General features: G+C 41.9%; 2 protein-coding genes across 2 annotated transcripts; both read left to right on the forward strand.

The window, feature by feature from the left end:
- Positions 1–5,183: 5,183 nt before the first annotated feature.
- On the forward strand, positions 5,184–9,129 carry LOC110537030 (zinc finger and SCAN domain-containing protein 5B). Its single transcript, XM_021622745.2, has 2 exons — positions 5,184–5,451; positions 7,104–9,129. The coding sequence occupies exons 1-2, from the start codon at positions 5,280–5,282 to the stop codon at positions 8,036–8,038; spliced, it is 1,107 nt and encodes a 368-aa protein (XP_021478420.1). The 5' UTR covers positions 5,184–5,279; the 3' UTR covers positions 8,039–9,129.
- Positions 9,130–15,718: 6,589 nt separating this feature from the next.
- Positions 15,719–22,168, forward strand: LOC110537031 (zinc finger protein 629). The gene is made up of 2 exons (XM_021622746.2): positions 15,719–15,981; positions 20,474–22,168. Exons 1-2 carry the CDS (start codon positions 15,819–15,821, stop codon positions 21,445–21,447), a joined length of 1,137 nt encoding a protein of 378 aa, XP_021478421.2. The 5' UTR covers positions 15,719–15,818; the 3' UTR covers positions 21,448–22,168.
- Positions 22,169–23,151: the final 983 nt, after the last annotated feature.

Consider the following 23,151-nt stretch of genomic DNA (forward strand, 5'->3'; position numbering starts at 1 on the left):
TTCCTTCAAAGCTCAGTTGTCCTGAGTCTGCACAACTCTGCCAGGACCTAGGATCAAGAGAGACACTGAAGTGTTTTAGTACTATACTGTATCTATTGGCACAATGATGAAAATAATCATGGTCTCTAAACCTTCAAGCTGCATACTGGACCCTATTCCAACTAAACTACTGAAAGAGCTGCTTCCTGTGCATGGCCCTCCTATGTTGGACATAATAAACGGCTCTCTATCCACCGGATGTGTACCAAACTCACTAAAAGTGGCAGTAATAAAGCCTCTCTTGAAAAAGCCAAACCTTGACCCAGAAAATATAAAAAACTATCGGCCTATATCAAATCTTCCATTCCTCTCAAAAATTTTAGAAAAGGCTGTTGCGCAGCAACTCACTGCCTTCCTGAAGACAAACAATGTATACAGTCTGGTTTTAGACCCCATCATAGCACTGAGACTGCACTTGTGAAGGTGGTAAATTACCTTTTAATGGCATCAGACCGAGGCTCTGCATCTATCCTCATGCTCCTTGACCTTAGTGCTGCTTTTGATACCATTGATCACCACATTCTTTTGGAGAGATTGGAAACCCAAATTTGTATATACGGACAAGTTCTGGCCTGGTTTAGATCTTATCTGTCGAAAAGATATCAGTTTGTCTCTTTGAATGTTTTGTCCTCTGACAAATCAACTGTACATTTCGGTGTTCTTCAAGGTTCCGTTTTAGGACCACTATTGTTTTCACTATATATTTTAACTCTTGGGGATGTCATTCGAAAACATAATGTTAACTTTGTTAACTATGTGGATGACACACAGCTGTACATCTCAATGAAATCTGGTGAAGGCCCCAAATTGTCTGCGCTAGAAGCCTGTGTTTCAGAGATAAGGAAGTGGATGGCTGCAAACGTTCTACTTTTAAACTCTGACAAAACAGAGATGCTTGTTCTAGGTCCCAAGAAACAACGAGATCTTCTGTTAAATCTGACAATTACTCTTAATGGTTGTACAGTCGTCTCAAATAAAACTGTGAAGGACCTCGGCATAACTCTGGACCCTGATCTCTCTTTTGACGAACATATCAAGACTGTTTCAAGGACAGCTTTTTTCCATCTACGTAACATTGCAAAAATCAGAAACTTTCTGTCCAAAAATGATGCAGAAAAATATATCCATGCTTTTGTTACTTCTAGGTTAGACTACTGCGATGCTCTACTTTCCGGCTACCTGGATAAAACACTAAATAAACTTCAGTTAGTGCTAAATACGGCTGCTAGAATCCTGACTAGAACCAAAAAATTTGATCATATTACTCCAGTGCTAGCCTCCCTACACTGGCTTCCTGTCAGGGCAAGGGCTGATTTCAAGGTTTTACTGCTAACCTACAAAGCATTACATGGGCTTGCTCCTACCTATCGCTCTGATTTGGTCCTGCCGTACATACCTACACGTACGCTGCGGTCACAAGACGCAGGCCTCCTAATTGTCCCTAGAATTTCAAAGCAAACAGCTGGAGGCAGGGCTTTCTCATAATGAGCTCCATTTTTATGGAATGGTCTGCCTACCCATGTGAGAGACGCAAACTAGGTCTCAACCTTTAAGTCTTTAAAGGAAAACTCATCTCTTCAGTGGGTCATATGATTGAGTGTAGTCTGGCCCAGGAGTGTGAAGGTGAACGGAAAGGATCTGGAGCAACGAACTGCCATTGCTGTCTCTGCCTTGCCGGTTCCCCTCTTTCCACTGGGATTCTCTGCCTCTAACCCTATTACAGGGGCTGAGTCGCTGGCTTACTGGTGCTCTTTCATGCCTTCCCTAGGAGGGGTGCGTCACTTGAGTGGGTTGAGTCACTGATGTGGTCTTCCAGTCTGGGTTGGCGCCCCCCCTTGGGTTGTGCCGTGGCGGAGATCTTTGTAGGCTATACTCGGCCTTGTCTCAGGATGGTAAGTTGGTGGTTGAAGATATCCCTCTAGTGGTGTGGGGGCTGTGCTTTGGCAAAGTGGGTGGGGTTATATCCTTCCTGTTTGGCCCTGTCCGGGGGTATCATCGGGGGCCACAGTGTCTCCTGACCCCTGCTGTCTCAGACTCCAGTATTTATACTGCAGTAGTTTATGTTTCGGGGGGCTAGGGTCAGTTTGTTATATCTGGAGTACTTCTCCTGTCTTATCCAGTGTCCTGTGTGAATTTACGTATGCTCTCTCTAATTCTCTCTTTCTTTCTCTCTCTCGGAGGACCTGAGCCGTAGTACCATGCCTCAGGACTACCTGGCATGATGACTCCTTGCTGTCCCCAGTCCACCTGGCCGTGCTGCTGCTCCAGTTTCAACTGTTCTGCCTGCGGCTATGGAATCCTGACCTGTTCACCGGACGTGCTACCTGTCCCAGACCTATTATTTGACCATGCTGGTCATTTATGAACATTTGAACATCTTGGCCATGTTCTGTTATAATCTCCACCCGGCACAGCCAGAAGAGGACTGGCCACCCCACATAGCCTGGTTCCTCTCTAGGTTTCTTCCTAGGTTTTGGCCTTTCTAGGGAGTTTTTCCGGGCCAACGTGCTTCAACACCTGCATTGCTTGCTGTTTGGGGCTTTAGGCTGGGTTTCTGTACAGCACTTTGAGATATCAGCTGATGTATGAAGGGCTATATAAATTAATCTGATTTGATTTAATGACTCCAACCTAAGTATATTTAAACATCCAACTTCAACTGTATATTATCAAGCATTTCACACATATTATCCAGATATTGACTGTTAGCACTTGGTGGTCTATAGCATCTTGCCATAAGAATTTTGGTGAGGCAGATGACCCTGTAGCCATTTTACTTAAATTGTGTTTAACATAAGATCTTCTCTTAGCTTTACAGAAATGTGGTTCTGAATATAGAAAGCAACACCCCCCCCTATTGGCATATCTGTATTTTCTGTAAATGTTATAACCGTGCATTGCTACCACTGTGGGTAATCACCTCACAATTCAGCCCATTGACTGGTGAGCTAATGTGGCTCATTTCACATTAGTGTCATTTCACAGTGGTGTCAAAGTCCTGCAATAAGAGTTACGACCTTAATATTTGTGTAAACTCTTCACAGTTGTGTTCTGTGGGTGTCACTGACTAGACTGATACTTATGGATCTTGGGTCTATGAAATTAGGTAAGGCTGTACATTGCAATATGAATGTTCAGTACACAGTAGGTTGACTGGTGAGCTAATGCCAAGAGTGTGCACAGCTGTCTTCAAGGCAAAGGGTGGCTACTATTAAGAATATCAGTTATAAAATATATTTTGATTTAACACTTTTTTGGTTACTACATGATTCCATATGTGTTATTTCATAGCTTTGATGTCTTCACTATTATTCTACAATGTAGAAAATATTAAAAATAAAGAAAAACCCTTGAATGAGAAGGTGTGTCCAAACGTTTGACTGGTACTGTACACACACACACTCTTGAAGTAGTGGCAAGGGGAACCACTACTTCAAGGTCTCAAAGCGAGTGACGTCACCGATTGAAACGCTATTAGCGCGCACCACCGCTAACTAGCTAGCCATTTCACATCGGTTACACTAAGATGATTGGAAAATGAACACCTAATATTTTACCTATTGCTTTCAAAACCTATCATTATTAGATCCTGTTCAGAGAAGTACACAAAGTCAATGATAGGCAATATGTCCACTCTAAGGTCATGACTGTTATATTGCCTGCAGTACACTTGATGGCTGGCAAGTAGAGTAAGTGCATCTGTTTCTGTTATGTCTTGTTTACATCAAGACATATTTCATTACGCCATATGTCGTCTTCAAGGAGTCTTGCCCCACTACTGAATGGACAAGTGTAACACAAGATGCAGGAGAGCCTGTCACTCATTAAATATACACATATTATTCAATACAGGATAAATATATGTTTTAAGTGGATAATATTTAATTACTTGTTCCTCAACTTGTTTCTCTAACTTTATAGCAAGTCAAGCTAGCTTGCAATGTAGAGCAGCTAGCTAGCTAAAAGCTAGGTTTGGTTGAAGATACAGTATCTTCAGCCTAGCTTTTAGCTAGCTACTGTGCATTCGGAAAGTATTCAGACCCCTTGACTTTAAAAAAATGTTGTTACGTTACAGCTTTATTCTAAAATTGTTTAAATTGCTTTTAGCTAGCTAGCTGCTTTGCAGCCTCCCAAAATAAATCTGGTCTCTGATGAGAGACAGGCTCTCCTCCACCTTGCGTTACAAAAACTCTACAGTTGTCCGTTCAGTAGCGGGCAGAAAATGGTGCAATTGTGGAATCTGCAGAAACCCCTCGTTATACTTCTATTGGTACATTTTAAAGCTAGGACAGGCGGAAAGCAGGAGCGCTCCAGTACAGTAGGTGACATTAATGCACAATAACATTGGATGCCAGCCGCCAATAAACCCCGCAGAAGGGTCAGGGGCGACAACCGTAGCTAGCTAACCAGCTGTACATGATAGACAGTGTTCTTTGTCCACGCCTGTCGGGCACTGTTTTCCCGTTAGTTCTGTTAATGACGTGAGGACAGGTGTTTGGCAGGTAGGAGCGAAGGACCCACATTCGAAAGTGTCACAAGTATGAAGACAAAGACAGTACAGTATGAAACGCTGATGAAATGTTCTGCTCGAGATGGGGGGCGTTCATGCTGTAACCAATAGGATGCTCGAGGGGGGTGTTCATGAAGTAACCAATGGGAACGCCCCGAATCCAGGCTGCGGTAGCACACTAACAGCGGGTAAGACTCCGTGAAAATGACAGTGTATTGAAATGCGTCACGATGTAAACTGTGCATTAGACTGTAATCAGTGTCAGCAAAACGTTGCATGGATGAGGTAATGGTCAGTACTGCATTGTTATCAAAACATTCCTATTGATATGATTAACCAATACTATGAATGGTTATTTTGAATAAACTTAATGAATTATTAAGTATCCATTCATTAAAAAAATATATATACAGCAAAGCACTGTAACTGTAATAATGAATGGCTGTATTCAGAGAGAGAAACTCCTTAGGAATGTGTGTGTCCCCTATCAGTAACCACATACAGGAAAATTCAGCAGCTGCCCAAGAAGATAATCAATCTGTTCAATTCTTCCTGTGTGATTGTGTCTGTTCAATGTGACAGAGATGAACAATTAATTTGACGTTCCTATGGTGAATGTGACTAGAGTGCCGACGTCACTTCCGTGCGCACAGCGTTCACGTTTGACAACAAGCCTTAGCAAGCTGCGTGTATTTCGGGAAGATATTTTGCCCCCAATAATCGTCCAACGATGACTAAATTACAATATCTGAATGTGTACCTAACTGAGCGTTTGATGCAAGCTGCCGAGGAGATACTTGGAGTGGTCGGAGACACGATCTCCGAGTATCAGGAAGAAATAGCCCGGACAAAGAGAGAAAACCAATACCTGAAACAACACTTGATCACACCGGTCTCACCGGGTATGTAGCTAGCTAGATTACTTTACTGTACTTCTCATTTACACGAATTAGCTAAACAGCTAGAAAAGTTACATTGTTTTCTACAATAGTTGACTCTGTGGGGCAGAAAGACGGTGGATGCCTAGCTCTCAATCTCTAAGCAGCCAGAAGGCTTCTCCTATAGTTTCAGCCATTAGCTTCGCCCACGACTACCTCACGTGAACTACAATCCGGACGCTGTTTTAACCTTTAGAAACTTCAATAATCATTGAAGTATCATTCGATACATATGGCTCTTATCTTTCATCAGCGCGAAATACCGGAGTTCCCACTCGTGCACTCGTGATGGGTCATTCGCGAACGAACGGCTCTTTTTGGTGAACGTTGGGAATCGCGTCGGTGAAAGAGCCGTTTATTTGGCTCCCTGATTTGCATACTGCTAATAGTGCTTTTTGAGCTTTAAAAAAAGATTATCTGCAAATAGGGTACACAATCATTCTCCGAATATGGTAAATTGGAGACAGCGGAACAATTTGTTGACAGGGGGTGCAGGATTTTTTTAGGCCTAATTTAGATTTGTGTTCCTTGTTCTTCATGATGCTTTCTGCGCTTTTAACGGACCTCTGAGACTATCACAGTGCAGGTGCATTTATACGGAGACTTGATTACACACAGGTGGATTGTATTTATCATCATTAGTCATTTAGGTCAACATTGGATCATTCAGAGATCCTCACTGAACTTCTGGAGAGAGTTTGCTGCAGTGAAAGTAAAGGGGCTGAATAATTTTGCACGCCCAATTTTTCAGTTTTTGATTTGTTAAAAAAGTTTGAAATATCCAATAAATGTCGTTCCACTTCATGATTGTGTCCCACTTGTTGTTGATTCTTCACAAAAAATACAGTTTTATATCTTTATGTTTGAAGCCTGAAATGTGGCAAAAGGTCGCAAAGTTCAAGGGGGCCGAATACTTTCGCAAGGCACTGTATATATTATGAGCCAAAATTATGGCTATGCAATCTTTTCATCACATTAGGAATAGCAGGCTAACTAACATAAGTTTGCAAATGTGATGATGTATGGAATGCATTATTACAAAAGGCCATTTTTAATGGTGACAATTAACTTCAAACTCACTGGCCGCCTATGCGCTGGTACAACACACTCAAATAATGCAGTGCCGTGGCTTGATCCAGGTGGTTATCGGAGGGTCTAATTAAATCCTACACCAGGGGTTCCCAAAATGTTTTGGCCTGCGACCCCATTTTGATCAACACTTTTCCGCGACCACACAATGTATTAAAAAAAGAGTGATGTAATCAACGGCCAATGTTTACCTTTTTAAATTGGGGATATGACAGTCTATTACACATCAGTCTGACAGTACTTTTGATAGTATTTCAATTTGTCTGTTTCTTTCGCGACCTGTAGTTTGGGAAACGCTGCACTACACCCTCCATAAATTTCACTCCCTCAGCTTTGGTTCATTTGTGTGTATGGCAGATGCACGCGTGAATGCCCAAATGGATGGATGGGTGAGGGGAAGAGGTGACATGGGATTCAGCCAGAGACATAGCTATGTCATTCCCAGAACAAGCTAGCTAACTCAATGGTGGTCTTGCTAATCAAGCGTCAACAGCTGTCATTGATGTAAATTGTCTTCTTTCCCACAGCTCCTCAGCCCATTGTCTCTTGGGTCTCAGAGCAGCAAACTCCCCCTGAGCAACAGCGCTGTGAGCAGGAGTGGAGCCCCAGTCTAGGCCAGAGGGACCCAGAGCCCACACAGATTAAAGAGGAACAGGGTGAACTCAGGACCCGTCAGGAGGTAGAGCAGATTCAAGGGCCTGAGGCTGATACCAAAGAAGACTCCATAACCATTCCTCCCTGTGTGAAAAGTGACTGTGATCAGGAGCCACCTCAGCCCACACATCTTCCCCAAACTGTGGAGAACAGAGAGAAGTACTCTCTACTGACCAACACAACTGGACAGATCAAAACAGAACCTGATGGAGAGGGCTATGGAGTATCACTATCAGAACCAACCAGTGACTCCCCTCAGTCTCAGCCCCTCTCTGCAGTAAATCCAGACTGTTCTAGAACACAGAGTGAGAACACTGAAAGTGTTCCGAGAGATCCAGAAAGGAGACCAGAGGAGGACACCCAGACACACTCATGTGCTCAGTGTGGAGCCGTGTTCTGTGAGCTATCCCAACTGGAGGCACACATGCTATCCCACACAGTACCACACAGTGGTGACACTAGTCACAGGCAAATCCTCTGCACAGTCTGTTGGAAGTCATTCACCTCTACCAGTTACCTCAAGGTCCACCTGTGTTCTCACAATAAGGAGAAGCCCTTCCACTGTGGTGTGTGTGGCAAGAGTTTCAGCTACTCAGGCAGGTTCAGGGAGCACCAACGCATCCACACGGGAGAGAGACCGTACCGCTGCCACGTGTGTGCTAAACGCTTCAACCGGTCTGCCCATCTGAAGACCCACCTGAGGGTCCACACAGGGGAGAAACCCTACTCCTGTCCTGTCTGTGGGAAAGGATTCAGTCAGTCCAGCCATATCAAGGGACACCTCAGAACTCACACCCGAGGGAGGTAGATGAAAGATGCCTTTTTTTTATTAGGATCGCCATTCTCCGACGCCAATGGCGACAGCTAGTCTTACTGGGGTCCAACACATAACGAAAAAGACATTACAGACAAAAGACTTTACAGTTAAACATTAACATGTAGTGTGTGTGTGCACTCAGTTCCACATACATGTTAGTACATACACGCAACAAGTAGGTCAAATGGGGGAGAGGCGTTGTGCCATGAGGTGTTGCTTTATTTGTTTTTTAAAACCAGGTTTGCTGTTCACTTTCCCTATATGAGATGGAAGGGAGTTCCATGCAATCATGGCTCTGTATAATACTGTAAGTTTCCTTGAATTTATTCTGGACCTGGCGACTGAAAATATGTCTGGCGGGGTAAGTGCTGTGTGTAAGTTGATTATGCAAACAATTTGTAATTTCGAACACATTGGTGTTTCTTTATAAAAACAAGAAGCCATGCAGTCAGTCTTTCCTCAACACTTAGCCAAGAGAGACTAGCATGCATATTATTGCTTAGGGGATGGCGGTGTCAAAAAGCAGAGCATCTTTTTACCACGGAGAGACCTCTCCCCATCTTTACAGCCATTAAATCAATATGTTTTGACCATGACAATTTACAATATTAAGATAACACCAAATAATTTGGTCTGCTCAAGAGCCAAACCATTAATTACCAGATTCAGCTGAGGTCTAGAACTTACGGAATGATTTGTACCAAATACAATGCTCTTAGTTTTTGAGATTTTCAGGACCAGTTTATTACTGGCCTCCCATTCTAAAACTGACCAACTCCTTGTTTAGGGTTGCAGTGATTTCACTAGCTGTGGTTGCTGGCCCATATAGGGTTGAATCATCAGCAGACATGGACACAGGCTTTGTTTAATGACAGTGGCAGGTCAGCTTTCCATCTAAGTTGTCAATGCCAGGAGGTTTGTCATTATTGATCGATAACAATCCTCTTCCACACTAACTTTACAAAATTGAAACTTACAATGCTTTTCTGTCATTATTTTCTTTCAACTGTTCGTGGTTGGCATTTACTGCCTAGGTTTGCCCTCTTTGCCAATTAAGTAATTATTAAAATAATTTGCAACATTAAATGGTTTTGTGTTGAATAAGCCATCTGATTTTTATGGAAGATGGAGCTGAATTTTGTTATTTATTTAACCTTTATTTAACCAGAAAGGGCTCATTGAGATTTAAAATCTCTTTTTCCAGAGTGTCCTGGCCAAGATAGGCAGCACCAAGTCATTACAAAAATTACAGACAAACAACATGAAAGACTACAAGTAATCTAATAAAAACCATAGAATTCACGAGTGTCTTCCTGCCCATAATTTAATTTAAAGTACTCAAGTTATTTTCTATCATTATTTTTATCATTGACCTTGTCTTCATAAGTTTATTTTAAGTTTAGTCACATAATTTCTCAAATCTCAAAGAGATGTGCAGCCAGACTTATTAACCACTCCTTTTGCCCCATCTCTTTCAACCATCGTTCTTCAATTCCTCATCAAATCCTTAACAGTTCTAACAGTCAGTTTCTTGACAGGTGGCATGTTTATCAATAATTGGAAGAAGCAATGTCATAAATTCATTAAGTGCAGCATATGGATGCTTCTTATTAATCACATCAGACCAACAAATATTTTTTACTTCTACATAAGTCACAGCTAAATATTTTGTATGATCTCTTATACACTATTTTAGGCCCAGCTTTTGGAATCTTGTCTTTCCTGGATATAGCCACTATATTGAGATCACTGCATTCAATGGGTTTTAGAACAAAGTGCTACAGTATTAGTTCTACATGTGGATTATAGAAACTTATCAAAAAAAGAAACGTCCTCTCACTGTCAACTGCGTTTATTTTCAGCAAACTTAACATGTAAATATTTGTATGAACATAAGATTCAACAACTGAGACAGGAACTGAACAAGTTCCACCGGCATGTGACTAACAAAAATGGAATAATGTGTCCCTGAACAAAGGGGGGGTCAAAATCAAAAGTAACAGTCAGTATCTGGTGTGGCCACCATCTGCATTAAGTGCTGCAGTGCATCATCTCCTCATGGACTGCACCAGATTTGCCAGTACTTGCAATGAGATGTAAACCCACTGAGGAGGGACCCTGGGCATCTTTCTTTTGGTGTTTTTCAGAGTCAGTACAAAGGCCTCTTTTGTGTCCTACGTTTTCATAACTGTGACCTTAATTGCCTACCGTCTGTAAGCTGTTACTGTCTTAACGACCATTCCACAGGGAAACAATGTTTAAACCCTTTACAATGAAGATCTGTGAAGTTATTTGGATTTTTACGAATTATCTTTGAAAGACAGGGTCCTGAAAAAGGGACATTTCTTTTTTTGCAGAGTTTGGTTCCTGTAGTGTAAACACCCTGGTAGGTTGATTTAATAACCTGAACCAGATTACAGGCACTGGTTACAGTGAGAAGCTTCCTCTTGAGCAAACAGCTTGATGGAAACAGTCAATATTCAGGTCCCCAAAAAAGTAGACCTCTGTTTATATTACATACACTATCAAGCATTTCACACACATTATCTAGATACTGACTGTTAGCACTTGGTGGCCTATTGCAACACCTTAAAATAACAAGCTTTAGTTGAGATAGGTGAACCTGAAGCCACAACACTTCAATATCACTTTACATGAGATCTTCCCTAAGCATTAGAGGGATATGTTTCTGAATATGTATTTGTATTGCTTGTATTGCTACTGCTTTATCAAAGGAATTAGCTGAGTGAGTCTCAGAAATTGCTAATACAGTGCATTCAGAAAGTATTCAGACCCCTTTCCTTTTTCCACATTTTGTTATGTTACAGCCTTATTCTAAAATGGATAAAAAAAAATATCAATCTACACACAACACCCCATAATGACAAAACAAAAATAGGTTTTTAGAAATGTTTGCAAATGTATTAAAAATGTAAAAATGTACATAAGTATTCAGACCCTTTGCTATGAGACTCGAAATTCAGCTCAGGTGCATCCTGTTTCCATTGATCATCCTTGAGATGTTTCTACAACTTAGAGTCCCCCTGTGGTAAATTCAGTTGATTGGACATGATTTGGAAAGGCACACACCTGTCTATATAAGGTCCCACAGTTGACAGTGCATGTCAGCAAAAACCAAGCCATGAGGTCGAGGGAATTGTCCCTAGAGCTCTGAGACAGGATTGTGTCGAGGCACATATCTGGAGATGGGTATCAAAAAATGTCTGCAGCATTGAAGGTCCCCAAGGACAATGTGGCTTCCATCATTCTTAAATGGAAGAAGTTTGGAACCACCAAGACTCTTCCTAGAGTTGGCCACCTGGCTAAACTGAGCAATCAGGGGAGAAGGGCCTTGGTCAGGAAGGTGACCAAGAACCCGATGGTCACTCTGACAGAGCTCCAGGGTTCCTCTGTGGAAATGGGAGAACCTTCCAGAAGGGCAACCATCTCTGCCACACTCCACCAATCAGGCCTTTATGGTAGAGTGGGCAGACGGAAACCACTCCTCACTAAAAGGCGCATGACAGCCCGCTTGGAGTTTTCCAGAAGGCACCTAAAAAGACTTTCAGAGCATGAGAAACAAGATCCTCTGGTCTGATGAAACCAAGATTGAACTCTTTGGCCTGAATGCCAAGTGTCACGTCTGGAGGAAACCTGGTACCATCCCAACTGTGAAGCATGATGGTGGAAGAATCATGCCGTGGGGATGTTTTTCAGTGGCACGGACTAGGAGACTAGTCAAGATTGAGGGAAAGATGAACAGAGCAAAGTACAGAGAGATCCTTGATGAAAACCTGTTCCTGAGCGCTCAGAACCTCAGACTGGGGTGAAGGTTCACCTTCCAACAGGATAGGGGAAATGAATGGGGAAAGAATCGAGTTTTGGGATAAACACCGAAAATAAGGTCAGGGTAACACAAGCTTCGATCTTAAATCTTTTGTTCTATGAGATAATATGAGTCAGTTAATTAACATGACCTTCATGAATTGAAGCATTTGTGCTTGTTTTGATTACATACAGTGAAATTCAGAAAGTATTCAGACCCCTTGACTTTTTCCACATTTTGTTACGTTACTTACAGCTTCATTCTAAAATTGATTAAATAGTTGTTTTCCTCAATCTACACACAATTTTTGCATATGTATAGCAGGGCTGAGAGGGAGTTTGGAGTTTAGCCAGAGTGAAATTCTCACTCTCCAAGGAGAGAACAAGGCACTCACAGCCAAGGTAAAAATCCACGATTCCAACATGGATTGTCTACTCAGGGAAAACAGGGTGATGAAGGAGTCACTACTAGACATACAAAGTCATAGCATGTGTGAAAATCATTTTTTTCCTGGGATTCCTGAGGACGCATTCCAAAAACTCAGAGGGCGCGATCAGAGAATTCATGCAATCGGCCTTGAAACTTCCTATAGAGACTATAAACAAGGTGGCTTTCCACCAAGTAGTCAGACTTGGAGCTCAGAGCGACAAGACCAAGGGTCCCCGACCGATCATTGCAAAATTTGAACGATATCAACGAAAGGAGCTGATCAAAAGTAGGGGAAGGGAGCTTAAAGGGACAAAATTTGGTCTCAATTTCCAAGGGAGATAAAGGAACGTCGTAAGAGACCGTATCCGGTACAAAGGCAACAGACGGAGAAGGGTAAGCATGCCTTTCTCATTGTGGACAAACTATAGATGGACAGCTATTCCCGAGACAGCTCCATAACACCATGGCTGTACTAAATTCTACAGGGACTTCAGGTTACGAAAAAAAAGAAAGTATGGGAACTGTAAAAATATCTGAACATTATGAAGTGGATATGAACACACACATACTCAGGTTTGGAAGGAATCCGTGGCTAACTGCAAGTATTGCAAAGCAATCACTAGCCTCCTATTCAGTTGAGTGGGTGTGTGGCCCCAATTCTAAGTTTAAGGGTCTCTTTTCCAAGCTTAAAATTAAAACATTCAACGTTGGCCATGCTGTCCATCCAGCATGATTTCTGCCGCACTCAAAACAACTGTTAACTCGGAACTGGGAAATCTGACCAGTGAGTTCAAGACAACTGGGAACTCAGGGAAAAAACTAGCTCCGACTGGGAAAATACGTTTTGAACGGTCATCCAACTAGGAATTGTAAGTCGGGAACTTGGGCCTCTTTTTAGAGCTACAACCTGAAGATCACTGTCATCATCATGATTCAACCTTGTTTTTTTCCGAGTTCCCAGTTGTCTTGAAAACACCACAAATCCAGAGAATGCCAGACTTTGATGCCAACTTTTTATGACAAAATTTGCCCATGAAGGACCGCCACACCACCTTTCTGTTCAAGTGAGCACAGCACAACAAGTTGAGTCCAAAGATGTATTGTATGTTGCTGCATAAATACTGCAATATGCTAGGGAGATATTTATACTGTAGCTAAGAAAGTAATACTAAGTATATGTTGTGTAGTAAGCTGTTAGTAACCCATGTGCCTCGCTCTAATAATTTGGTAAATTTTGCCCTCTTAATTTAACCTACTGTTCTGACTTGGTGGTGCACATGTAGCCTATAACCTGTTTTAGAGAAATGTAATCACTGAATATTTTAAGAGCTTTCATTGTCTGCTTATATGCCCCCTTTATTTATCCTACGGTTCTGACTTGGTGTACAGTAAGAACACTATAAGAACGACCTATGTTCTGAATTCTGTCTCTGTACATTTTAAAATTGCTGAACAAATAGTTATATTGACTATGTCCATCTTAGCGCATTAATGTTTTAATCGAAATGACAGATTTCCTCTTATCCACTTGTCGTTCCCTTATGCCATAGTTTGTACATCTCAATAGTCAGTAGAAACCCCTTTTGTTTAAGCAAATCAGCCATATCAGTTATGTTTTTTTAAAGGCAGTAAATGAGGCTGAATTAACTGTTTCGCTGCCAGACAAGGCTCCACTGATAGCCAGGTGGAGCAGTGGTAAGATGTTGGGACTGCTATTGGGACTCAGCTGTTGGGACTGCTATTGGGACAGCTTTCTGTAGGCACTAACAGTTTGTGGGCACCGTTTGTCAACGTTCTAGTGCAATTCATGTATTGATCAGTGTTGTGTAGTGGCGCTCAGCCACTATAGTGTCTTCTCAATCAATCAATGAAATGTATTTATAAAGCCCTTTTTACATCAGCAGATGTCACAAAGTGCTATACAGAAACCCAGCATAAAACCCCAAACAGCAAGCAATGCATATGTAGAAGCAATGTCAGAGACAAACAATCCTTTAGAATTAATACAACACGTTCCTACATTTAAATGGTAAACACGGCCATATGCGACTAGAGTGCCGACATCACTTCCGTGCTTACAGCGTTCCAAGTGTGCACTTGGAAAATTACTCAAGTAAAAGTCAACCAGTAAAATATACTGAAAGTATTTGTTTTTTAATATACTTAAGTATCAAAAGTGAATGGAATTTCTTCAACATAATTAAGTTTCAAAAGTACAAGTGTAAACCATTTAAAATTCCTTATATTAAGCAAACCAGACGGCACAATTTTCTTGTTTATTTTTTATTGACAGATAGTCAGGGACACACTCCAACACTCAAACATAATTTACAAACAAAGCATTTGTGTTTAGTGAGTCTGACAGTTCAGAGGCAGTAGGGATGATCAGGGATGTTCTCTTGATAAGTGTGTGAATTGGACCATTTATCAAGTTTTTTTGTGTGTCAGAGAAAATGTATGGAATAAAAAGTACATTATTTAATTTAGGAATGTAGTGAAGTAAAAGTAGGCAACATTTAAAAAAGTAAAGTACAAGTACCCCAAAAAACGACTTAAGTGGAACTTTAAAGTTTTTTTTACACAACTGAGCAAGACCTAGAAAGAATAAGTCCCAAGGGGTTTTCCTTCAAAATATAGGTCCTACAATGAATAGGGTGAAAAATAATACAAACCTTCAAAATTGGTAAAATTTTATGAGGAAATGTAAGCAGACTTAAAATTTTGTTTAACAAGATGAAAAAATGAATACAATTAATCGCCTTTATAGCTCAAATATTATATAATTGATATTGTTAACAGCATTAAAAGTAATGATTACTAGATAGGTAACAGTAATACAAATAACAAAACATTAATGATAATATTAATAATAACAATATGAATAATCATCCCATACTTAATTAGCCCATGCGTATTGCACAATGTTTAGTATGTTTTTCACGTTGAACATACAAGTATTTACACCATTTGATGTACATTCTGTCGGAGTTAAAGTGGGGTCCATTCTTCTCAGGAGCACTTCGAGTTTACATCCATAGGAGTGTTGAAGCTCATTTGGCAGCCCTTACAGAGTGGTCCATCAACTTTTAAAAAATATTGGATTTCAAATTGAACATGTATAGCTATTGCACTATACAAAATTATCTGTACGTTGTGTCACAGTAAAAGCTCCTCTGGGTGTAAACTCTGTGGATTTGGAAACTAGAAGTGCTCCTGAATAGAATGGATCCCCCTTTTCTGTGTATGTACAATATGAAAAACGATTGGATTAAAGTGAACAAATAAATCACAATATGCATGATTCTTTGAATAAGTGTACATTTTCCATAATTTTTCGACCTAATTATTCCTTTACAAAGTAAACAGGACGGGACTCTTATTCCGAAGGATTCCAAAAATCCATGAACCGGAAGTACTTATTTATTCTTGCCTGCTTCACAGCGGTAAATTTGACAACAAGCTCTAGCTAGCTACGTGTATTTCAGGAAGATATTTTGTCCCGTTAATCTGCAAACAATGACTAAATTACAATATCTGAATGTATTTCTAACTGAGCGTTTGATGCAAGCTGCCGAGGATATACTTGGAGTGGTCGGAAACACGATATCCGAGTACCAGGAAGAAATAACCCGGACAAAGAGAGAGAATCAATACCTGAAACGACACTTGATCACACCGGGTATGTAGCCATCAAGACTACTGTACTCTTCTAATTTACACGTATTATCTAGACACGTATTGCATTGTATTCTACAGTATTTGACTCTGTAGGGCAGAGACACGGCGAATACCTAATGTAGCAGGCGTAAAGAGACGCCTGGGCGGAGGTTTGTTTTTTAGGGGAAACGGCCGTTAGGTTAAATACTTGAACCGGAAACAACCAATTGTATCTACTCGCGGAGAGTCATCAATCCCAAACCACCCCACCAACGCGTTCAGAGGGCCCTCGGTGGCGAGGGGATCAATAAACCCATAAAGTTGGGGACACACTGATGACTTAAGTGCAATACATGTTCCACTTTTAAATAATAAATACGAGCATTCAAATTAATAACCCCCACACAGTCGTTTTACAATATTTTACTTTTATTTTAAAAGGGAGTCCCATAACTCTCGGAAACCCTTCTCCATTATCTAGGGTTCCCATGTGTTACATTCCACCACCGTTGGCTCCACGTGAACTACAATTCCGAAGCTGTGTTTTATTTTTTAGAAACTCCAATCATCGCTTTCAAACCAGTTTTCTAAACACATGCTGATATTCCCCTTATCTTTCATATAAGCGATACATAATATTTCAATTAAAGAAAGTCTCAGTTTTGCACAGATGCATAACCTGTGTGCTTCCAGTTGACTAACCACACTACATCCCCTGTTATGCTTACACACAGGTGTTTGTGTAATGCTAGATAGCTATTTATCACAGGTTGCCACCTATGTCTTATAATTAGGTACGCCTCTCCATTATTTTGTGTGAACTTGCACTACATGCCACGACAACTGCCATTGAGTGTACTTGAAACAGTACAAAGCCAATTAGCATTACGTCACTACATGCCGTACATTAGCTAGCTAGTACACACACGCTAGGCCTGCTCTACGCACTCAATGAACAGTTTTTTGTTTTTTTTTGCGAACAGTGTTTGATTGAGTTATATTATTAGACTAAGTTATGACTATCCAATCTACTCATCACAGGAATAGTAGGCTATTTTACATAAATCTGACAGCCTGTGCCCAAGGAAGCGAAGGTAACCTGCCTAAATGATTACCGCCCCGTAGCACTAACGTCGGTAGCCATGAAGGCTGAAAAGCTGGTCATGGCTCAGAACAACAACAACCTCCCGGATACCGTAGACCCACTCCAATTTGCATACAGCCCCAACAGATCCACAGATGATGCAATCTCAATCGCACTCCACACTGCTCTTTCCCACCTGGACAAAAGGAACACCTATGTGAGAATGCTGTTCATTGACTATAGCTCAGCGTTCAACACCATAGTGCCCAATAAGCTCATCACTAAGCTAAGGACCCTGGGACTAAACGCCTCCCTCTGCAACTGGATCCTGGACTTCCTGATGGGCCTCCCCCAGGTGGTAAGGTTAGGCAACAACACGTATGCAACGTTGATCCTCAATACTGGGGCTCCTCAAGGGTGTGTACTTAGTCCCCTCCTGTACTCGCTGTTCACCCATGACTGCGAGGCCAAATACGACTCCAACACCCTCATTAAGTTTGCTGATGACACAACAGTGGTAGGCCTGATCACCGACAACGATGAGACAGCCTATTGGAAGGAGGTCAGAGAACTGGCAGAGTGGTGCCAGAACAACAACCTCTCCCTTAATGTGAGCAAGACAAAGGAGCTGATTGTGGACTACAGGAAAAAGGGGGCTGAACAGGCCCCCATTAACATCGACGGGGCTGTAGTGGGTTGAGCGTTTCAAGTTCCTTGGTGTCCACATCACCAATGAACTATCATGGTCCAAACACACCAAGACCGTTCACTACAGAACACTACAAAACCTGTTCCCCCCTCAGGAGACTGAAAAGATTTGGCATGGGTCCCCAGATCCTCAGTTATACAGCTGCATCATCGAGAGCATCCTGACCGGTTGCATCACCGCCTGGTATGGCAACTGCTCGGCATCTGACCATAAGGCACTACAGACGGTAGTGCGTACAGCCCAGTACATCACCGGGGTCAAGCTTCCTGCCATCCAGGACCTATATAATAGGTGGTGTCAGAGGAAGGTCCATAAAATTGTCAGACTCCAGTCGCCCAAGTCATAGACTGTTGTCTCTGCTACCGCATGGCAAGCGGTGTCAGAGCGCCAAGTCTAGGACCAAAAGGCTCCTTAACAGCTTCTACCCCTAAGCCATAAGACTGCTGAACAATTAATCAAATGGCCACCGGATTATTTACATTGACCACCATTTGTTTTGTACACTGCTGCTACTCACTGTTTATTATCTATGCATAGTCACTTCACCCCTACCTACATGGACAAATTACCTCAGCTAACCTGTACCCTCGCACACTGACTCGGTACCGGTACCCCCTGTATATGGCTGTGTTATTGTGTTACTTTTTATTATTTTTTACTTTTGTTTATTTGGTAAATATTCTCAACTCTTCTTGAACTGCACTGTTGATTAATGGCTTGCAAGTAAGCATTTCACAGTAAGGTCTATACTTGTTGTATTTGGCGCATGTGACAGTTTGATTTGAAATGTGATGACACATCGAATGCTTTATTATAACGGTGCATTTTTATGGTGAAAGTTAGCTTCCTTGGCTCGGTTGAAGTGGTTATCGAAGTACAGTGGGGCAAAAAAGTATTTTGTCAGCCACCAATTGTGCAAGTTCTCCCACTCAAAAAGATGAGAGTCTTGTAATTTTCATCATAGGTACACTTCAACTATGACAGACAAAATGAGAAAAAAAAATCCAGAAAATCACATTGTAGGATTTTTAATGAATTTATTTGCAAATTATGATGGAAAAGAAGTAGTTGGTCAATAACAAAAGTTTATCTCAATACTTTGTTATATACCCTTTGTTGGCAATGACAGAGGTCAAATGTTTTCTGTAAGTCTTCACAAGGTTTTCACACACTGTTGCTGGTATTTTGGCCCATTCCTCCATGTAGATCTCCTCTAGAGCAGTGATGTTTTGGGGCTGTTGCTGGGCAACACAGACTTTCAACTCCCTCCAAAGATTTTCTATGGGGTTGAGATCTGGAGACTGGCTAGGCCACTCCAGGACCTTGAAATGCTTCTTACGAAGCCACTCCTTCGTTGCCCGGGCGGTGTGTTTGGGATCATTGTCATGCTGAAAGACCCAGCCACGTTTCATCTTCAATGCCCTTGCTGATGGAAGGAGGTTTTCACTTAATCTCACGATACATGGCCCCATTAATTATTTCCTTTACACGGATCAGTCGTCCTGGTCCCTTTGCAGAAAAACAGCCCCAAAGCATGATGTTTCCACCCCCATGCTTCACAGTAGGTATGGTGTTCTTTGGATGCAACTCAGCATTCTTTGTCCTCCAAACACAACAAGTTGAGTTTTTACCAAAAAGTTCTATTTTGGTTTCATCTGACCATATGACATTCTCCCAATCTTCTTCTGGATCATCCAAATGCTCTCTAGCAAACTTCAGACGGGCCTGGACATGTACTGGCTTAAGCAGGGGGACACGTCTGGCACTGCAGGATTTGAGTCCCTGGCGGCGTAGTGCGTTACTGATGGTAGGCTTTGTTACTTTGGTCCCAGCTCTCTGCAGGTCATTCACTAGGTCCCTCCGTGTGGTTCTGGGATTTTTGCTCACCGTTCTTGTGATCATTTTGACCCCACGGGGTGAGATCTTGCGTGGAGCCCCAGATCGAGGGAGATTATCAGTGGTCTTGTATGTCTTCCATTTCCTAATAATTGCTCCCACAGTTGATTTCTTCAAACCAAGCTGCTTACCTATTGCAGATTCAGTCTTCCCAGCCTGGTGCAGGTCTACAATTTTGTTTCTGGTGTTCTTTGACAGCTCTTTGGTCTTGGCCATAGTGGAGTTTGGAGTGTGACTGTTTGAGGTTGTGGACAGGTGTCTTTTATACTGATAACAAGTTCAAACAGGTGCCATTAATACAGGTAATGAGTGGAGGACAGAGGAGCCTCTTAAAGAAGTTGTTACAGGTCTGTGAGAGCCAGAAATATTGCTTGTTTGTAGGTGACCAAATACTTATTTTCCACCATAATTTCCAAATAAATTCATTAAAAATCCTACAATTTTCTGGAGGAAAAAAAATTCTCATTTTGTCTGTCATAGTTGAAGTGTACCTATGATGAAAATTACAGGCCTCTCATCTTTTTAAGTGGGAGAACTTGCACAATTGGTGGCTGACTAAATACTTTTCTGCCCCACTATATCTAATTAGCCCCTACACCAGCCATAATTTCCACTCCCTCTGCTTTGGGAGATGTGTGCATATGAAAGTGGCACAGGTGACTGTGCAAATAGAGGAGTGGGGAAAGGGTGATATTCAATTCAGCCAGAGACATAGCGATTACATTTAACAGAACAAGCTAGCTAACACAATGTTGGTCTTGTCAATCAAGTGTCAATAGCTGTCATTGCTTTCATTGATGTCATTTATTGTCTTCTTTACACCAGCTCCTCAGCCCATTGTCTCTTGGGTCTCAGAGCAGCAAACTCCCCCTGAGCAACAGCACTGTGAGCAGGAGTGGAGCCCAAGTCTGGGGCAGAGGGACCCAGAGCCCACACAGATTAAAGAGGAACAGGGTGAACTCAGGACCCATCAGGAGGAAGAGCAGATTCAAGGGCCGGAGGCTGATACCAAAGAAGACTCCATAATCATTCCTCCCTGTGTGAAAAGTGACTGTGATCAGGAGCCACCTCAGCCCACACATCTTCCCCAAACTGTGGAGAACAGAGAGAAGTACTCTCTACTGACCAACACAACTGGACAGATCAAAACAGAACCTGGTGGAGAGGGCTATGGAGTATCACTATCAGAACCAACCAGTGACTCCCCTCAGTCTCAGCCCCTCTCTGCAGTAAATCCAGACTGTTCTAGAACACAGAGTGAGAACACTGAAAGTGTTCCTGATGTTTCGAGAGATCCAGAAAGAAGACCAGAGGACACACAGACACACTCATGTACTCAGTGTGGTGCTGTGTTCTGTGAGCTATCCCAACTGGAGGCACACATGCTATCCCACACAGAACCACACAGTGGTGACACTAGTCACAGGCAAATCCTCTGCACAGTCTGTTGGAAGTCATTCACCTCTACCAGTTACCTCAAGGTCCACATGTGTTCTCACTCTAAGGATAAGCCCTTCCACTGTGGCGTGTGTGGCAAGAGTTTCAGCTACTCAGGCAGGTTAAAGGAGCACCAACGCATTCACACAGGAGAGAGACCATACCGCTGCCACGTGTGTGGTAAACGCTTCAACCAGTCAGTCCATCTGAAGACCCACCTGAGGGTCCACACGGGGGAGAAGCCCTACTCCTGTCCTGTCTGCGGGAAAGGATTCAGTCAGTCCAGCCATATCAAGGGACACCTCAGAACTCACACTGAGGGAGGTAGAAGAAAAATGCCTTGGAGTGGAAAGAGCCCATGAGAGGTTAGACAGTCTTCTATTCTCAAAGTAGCCAGTGTTTGGAAAGAGAATGACACATTCCTTCTCTTCAATGCTACTAATTCTACATATTATTGTGACATTAGAGGACTATAGCATGTGTGATGTTTTGCAGACTGAGGCACTTCATGTCTGCATTGATTCGTGAGTTGCTTAATAACATGCTATGAAAATACTTGTGCCTCATGTATCACTAGGTTACACTAACTATGTTAAGAGAGAAATATAATGTTCATTTTGGTTAGATTTGTTTCCTGAAGTGCTCAGTGGGATAATGGTTACAGCCTTTTTTTAAATCAATGTTGTAAAACCATGTTTGAACACTAGATGGGATACTTGAGTTCTCTCACCCAGGAACACATAGGTCAGTCTTCGTATGACAGGAAGTCCATTAGACCAATATTATCCCTGTTTTTATTTTACACGCCCTAGAGTCCATTTCATTGAAACTGACCGAGAAAGGTTTTCTACTGTACACAAGTTTACCTCTGTATACAAGTTTACCTCAAGTTCTTTCATTATGTCAATTTATCATTCGTTAGAGTAGGCTAAACTTGTCTAGTATGTGAATCGATGTACAGTGTTTATTTTTATGGTAGGTCTAGCTAGGAGCTACTTCTGAGCTGACTAACTGTTAGAGGTTGCCCTCTAGGGGGGAAATAAAGACGAGATCTGAAAAATAAAGTTGGATCAAATCAGGGAACACTGCCCCCTCTCATTGAAGCCACGACGTTCAAGGCCGACTGCAGCACTGCTGGCATTGTTTGCCGAATACAGGATCCCCCGATTATAGGGAATGGGAAAATGGCAATTTTCATGTAAATAAATACAAATTAGAAGACATTCATGGAACTAATAATTGCTTCTATTACACCAGATGTATGTCATTGAACCGATTTTTAAAAATAATAATAAAATAAAATTAATTAATAATAATAATTAAAATTCCACACAGAAGAAGTTAAGGGTAACTTAGTAGCTAATGGCAGCCTGCAGTACCCCGGTCGGCATTTAACTTGAGATACTCTGAGGGGCAGCAATGAGCTGGGACACGAGAGGTATCCAGCTGCGACATCGTCCTTCAGGGTCTCTGCTGCCACCTAGCTATATGTCATCTCAGTGCAGTGCATCTCTCTGGAAAAGTGGGTGTTTCAAAAGGAGTGGGTGTTTCAAAAGGAGTGGGTGTTTTTCAAAAGCAACCATATAATTAGAAATGGGGGTCTCGAAAGGTGCCACTCAACGTCATTTGGGTTATCGGACGTTAGTCACTGTCTGCAGAAGACAGTAAGGAATTCCAGTTATGCAAGAAGGCTATTCACTCACTGTGAGCTGTTTTTGAACGTTACCTACCAGTAGCCATGTATGTAACGTTAAGTTCGTAAATGCTAGGTAACGTTAGCTACCTTCTAAAGTAAAAAAACTCATTCATTTTACCATGTATTTTTTATTCTATCTTTGATAAATAATAATAATTGAAATATCAAGTCATGGCAGTTTGTGTTTTTGAAATCCCCACTTTTCCTGAGAGATGCACTGTCCCACTCCTTTTCAATGGCGTTGCTGGATATTGGTGGGAACTAGGAGATGCTGTCATACACGTCGATCCAGAGCATCTCAAACATGCTCAAGGGGTGTCTGAGTATGCAGGCCATGGAAGAACTGAGACATTTTCAGCTTCCAGGAATT

This window comes from Oncorhynchus mykiss, chromosome 12 (assembly GCF_013265735.2).
Source record: "Oncorhynchus mykiss isolate Arlee chromosome 12, USDA_OmykA_1.1, whole genome shotgun sequence".
NCBI lineage: Eukaryota > Metazoa > Chordata > Actinopteri > Salmoniformes > Salmonidae > Oncorhynchus > Oncorhynchus mykiss.

Bases quoted from the DNA above. Each gene is read 5' to 3' on its own strand.
- LOC110537030 (XM_021622745.2), top strand. From the start codon at position 5,280: ATGACTAAATTACAATATCTGAATGTGTACCTAACTGAGCGTTTGATG. The intron at 5,452-7,103 runs GTATGTAGCTAG...TCTTTCCCACAG, and splicing joins GATCACACCGGTCTCACCGG to CTCCTCAGCCCATTGTCTCT.
- LOC110537031 (XM_021622746.2), top strand. From the start codon at position 15,819: ATGACTAAATTACAATATCTGAATGTATTTCTAACTGAGCGTTTGATG. The intron at 15,982-20,473 runs GTATGTAGCCAT...TCTTTACACCAG, and splicing joins ACGACACTTGATCACACCGG to CTCCTCAGCCCATTGTCTCT.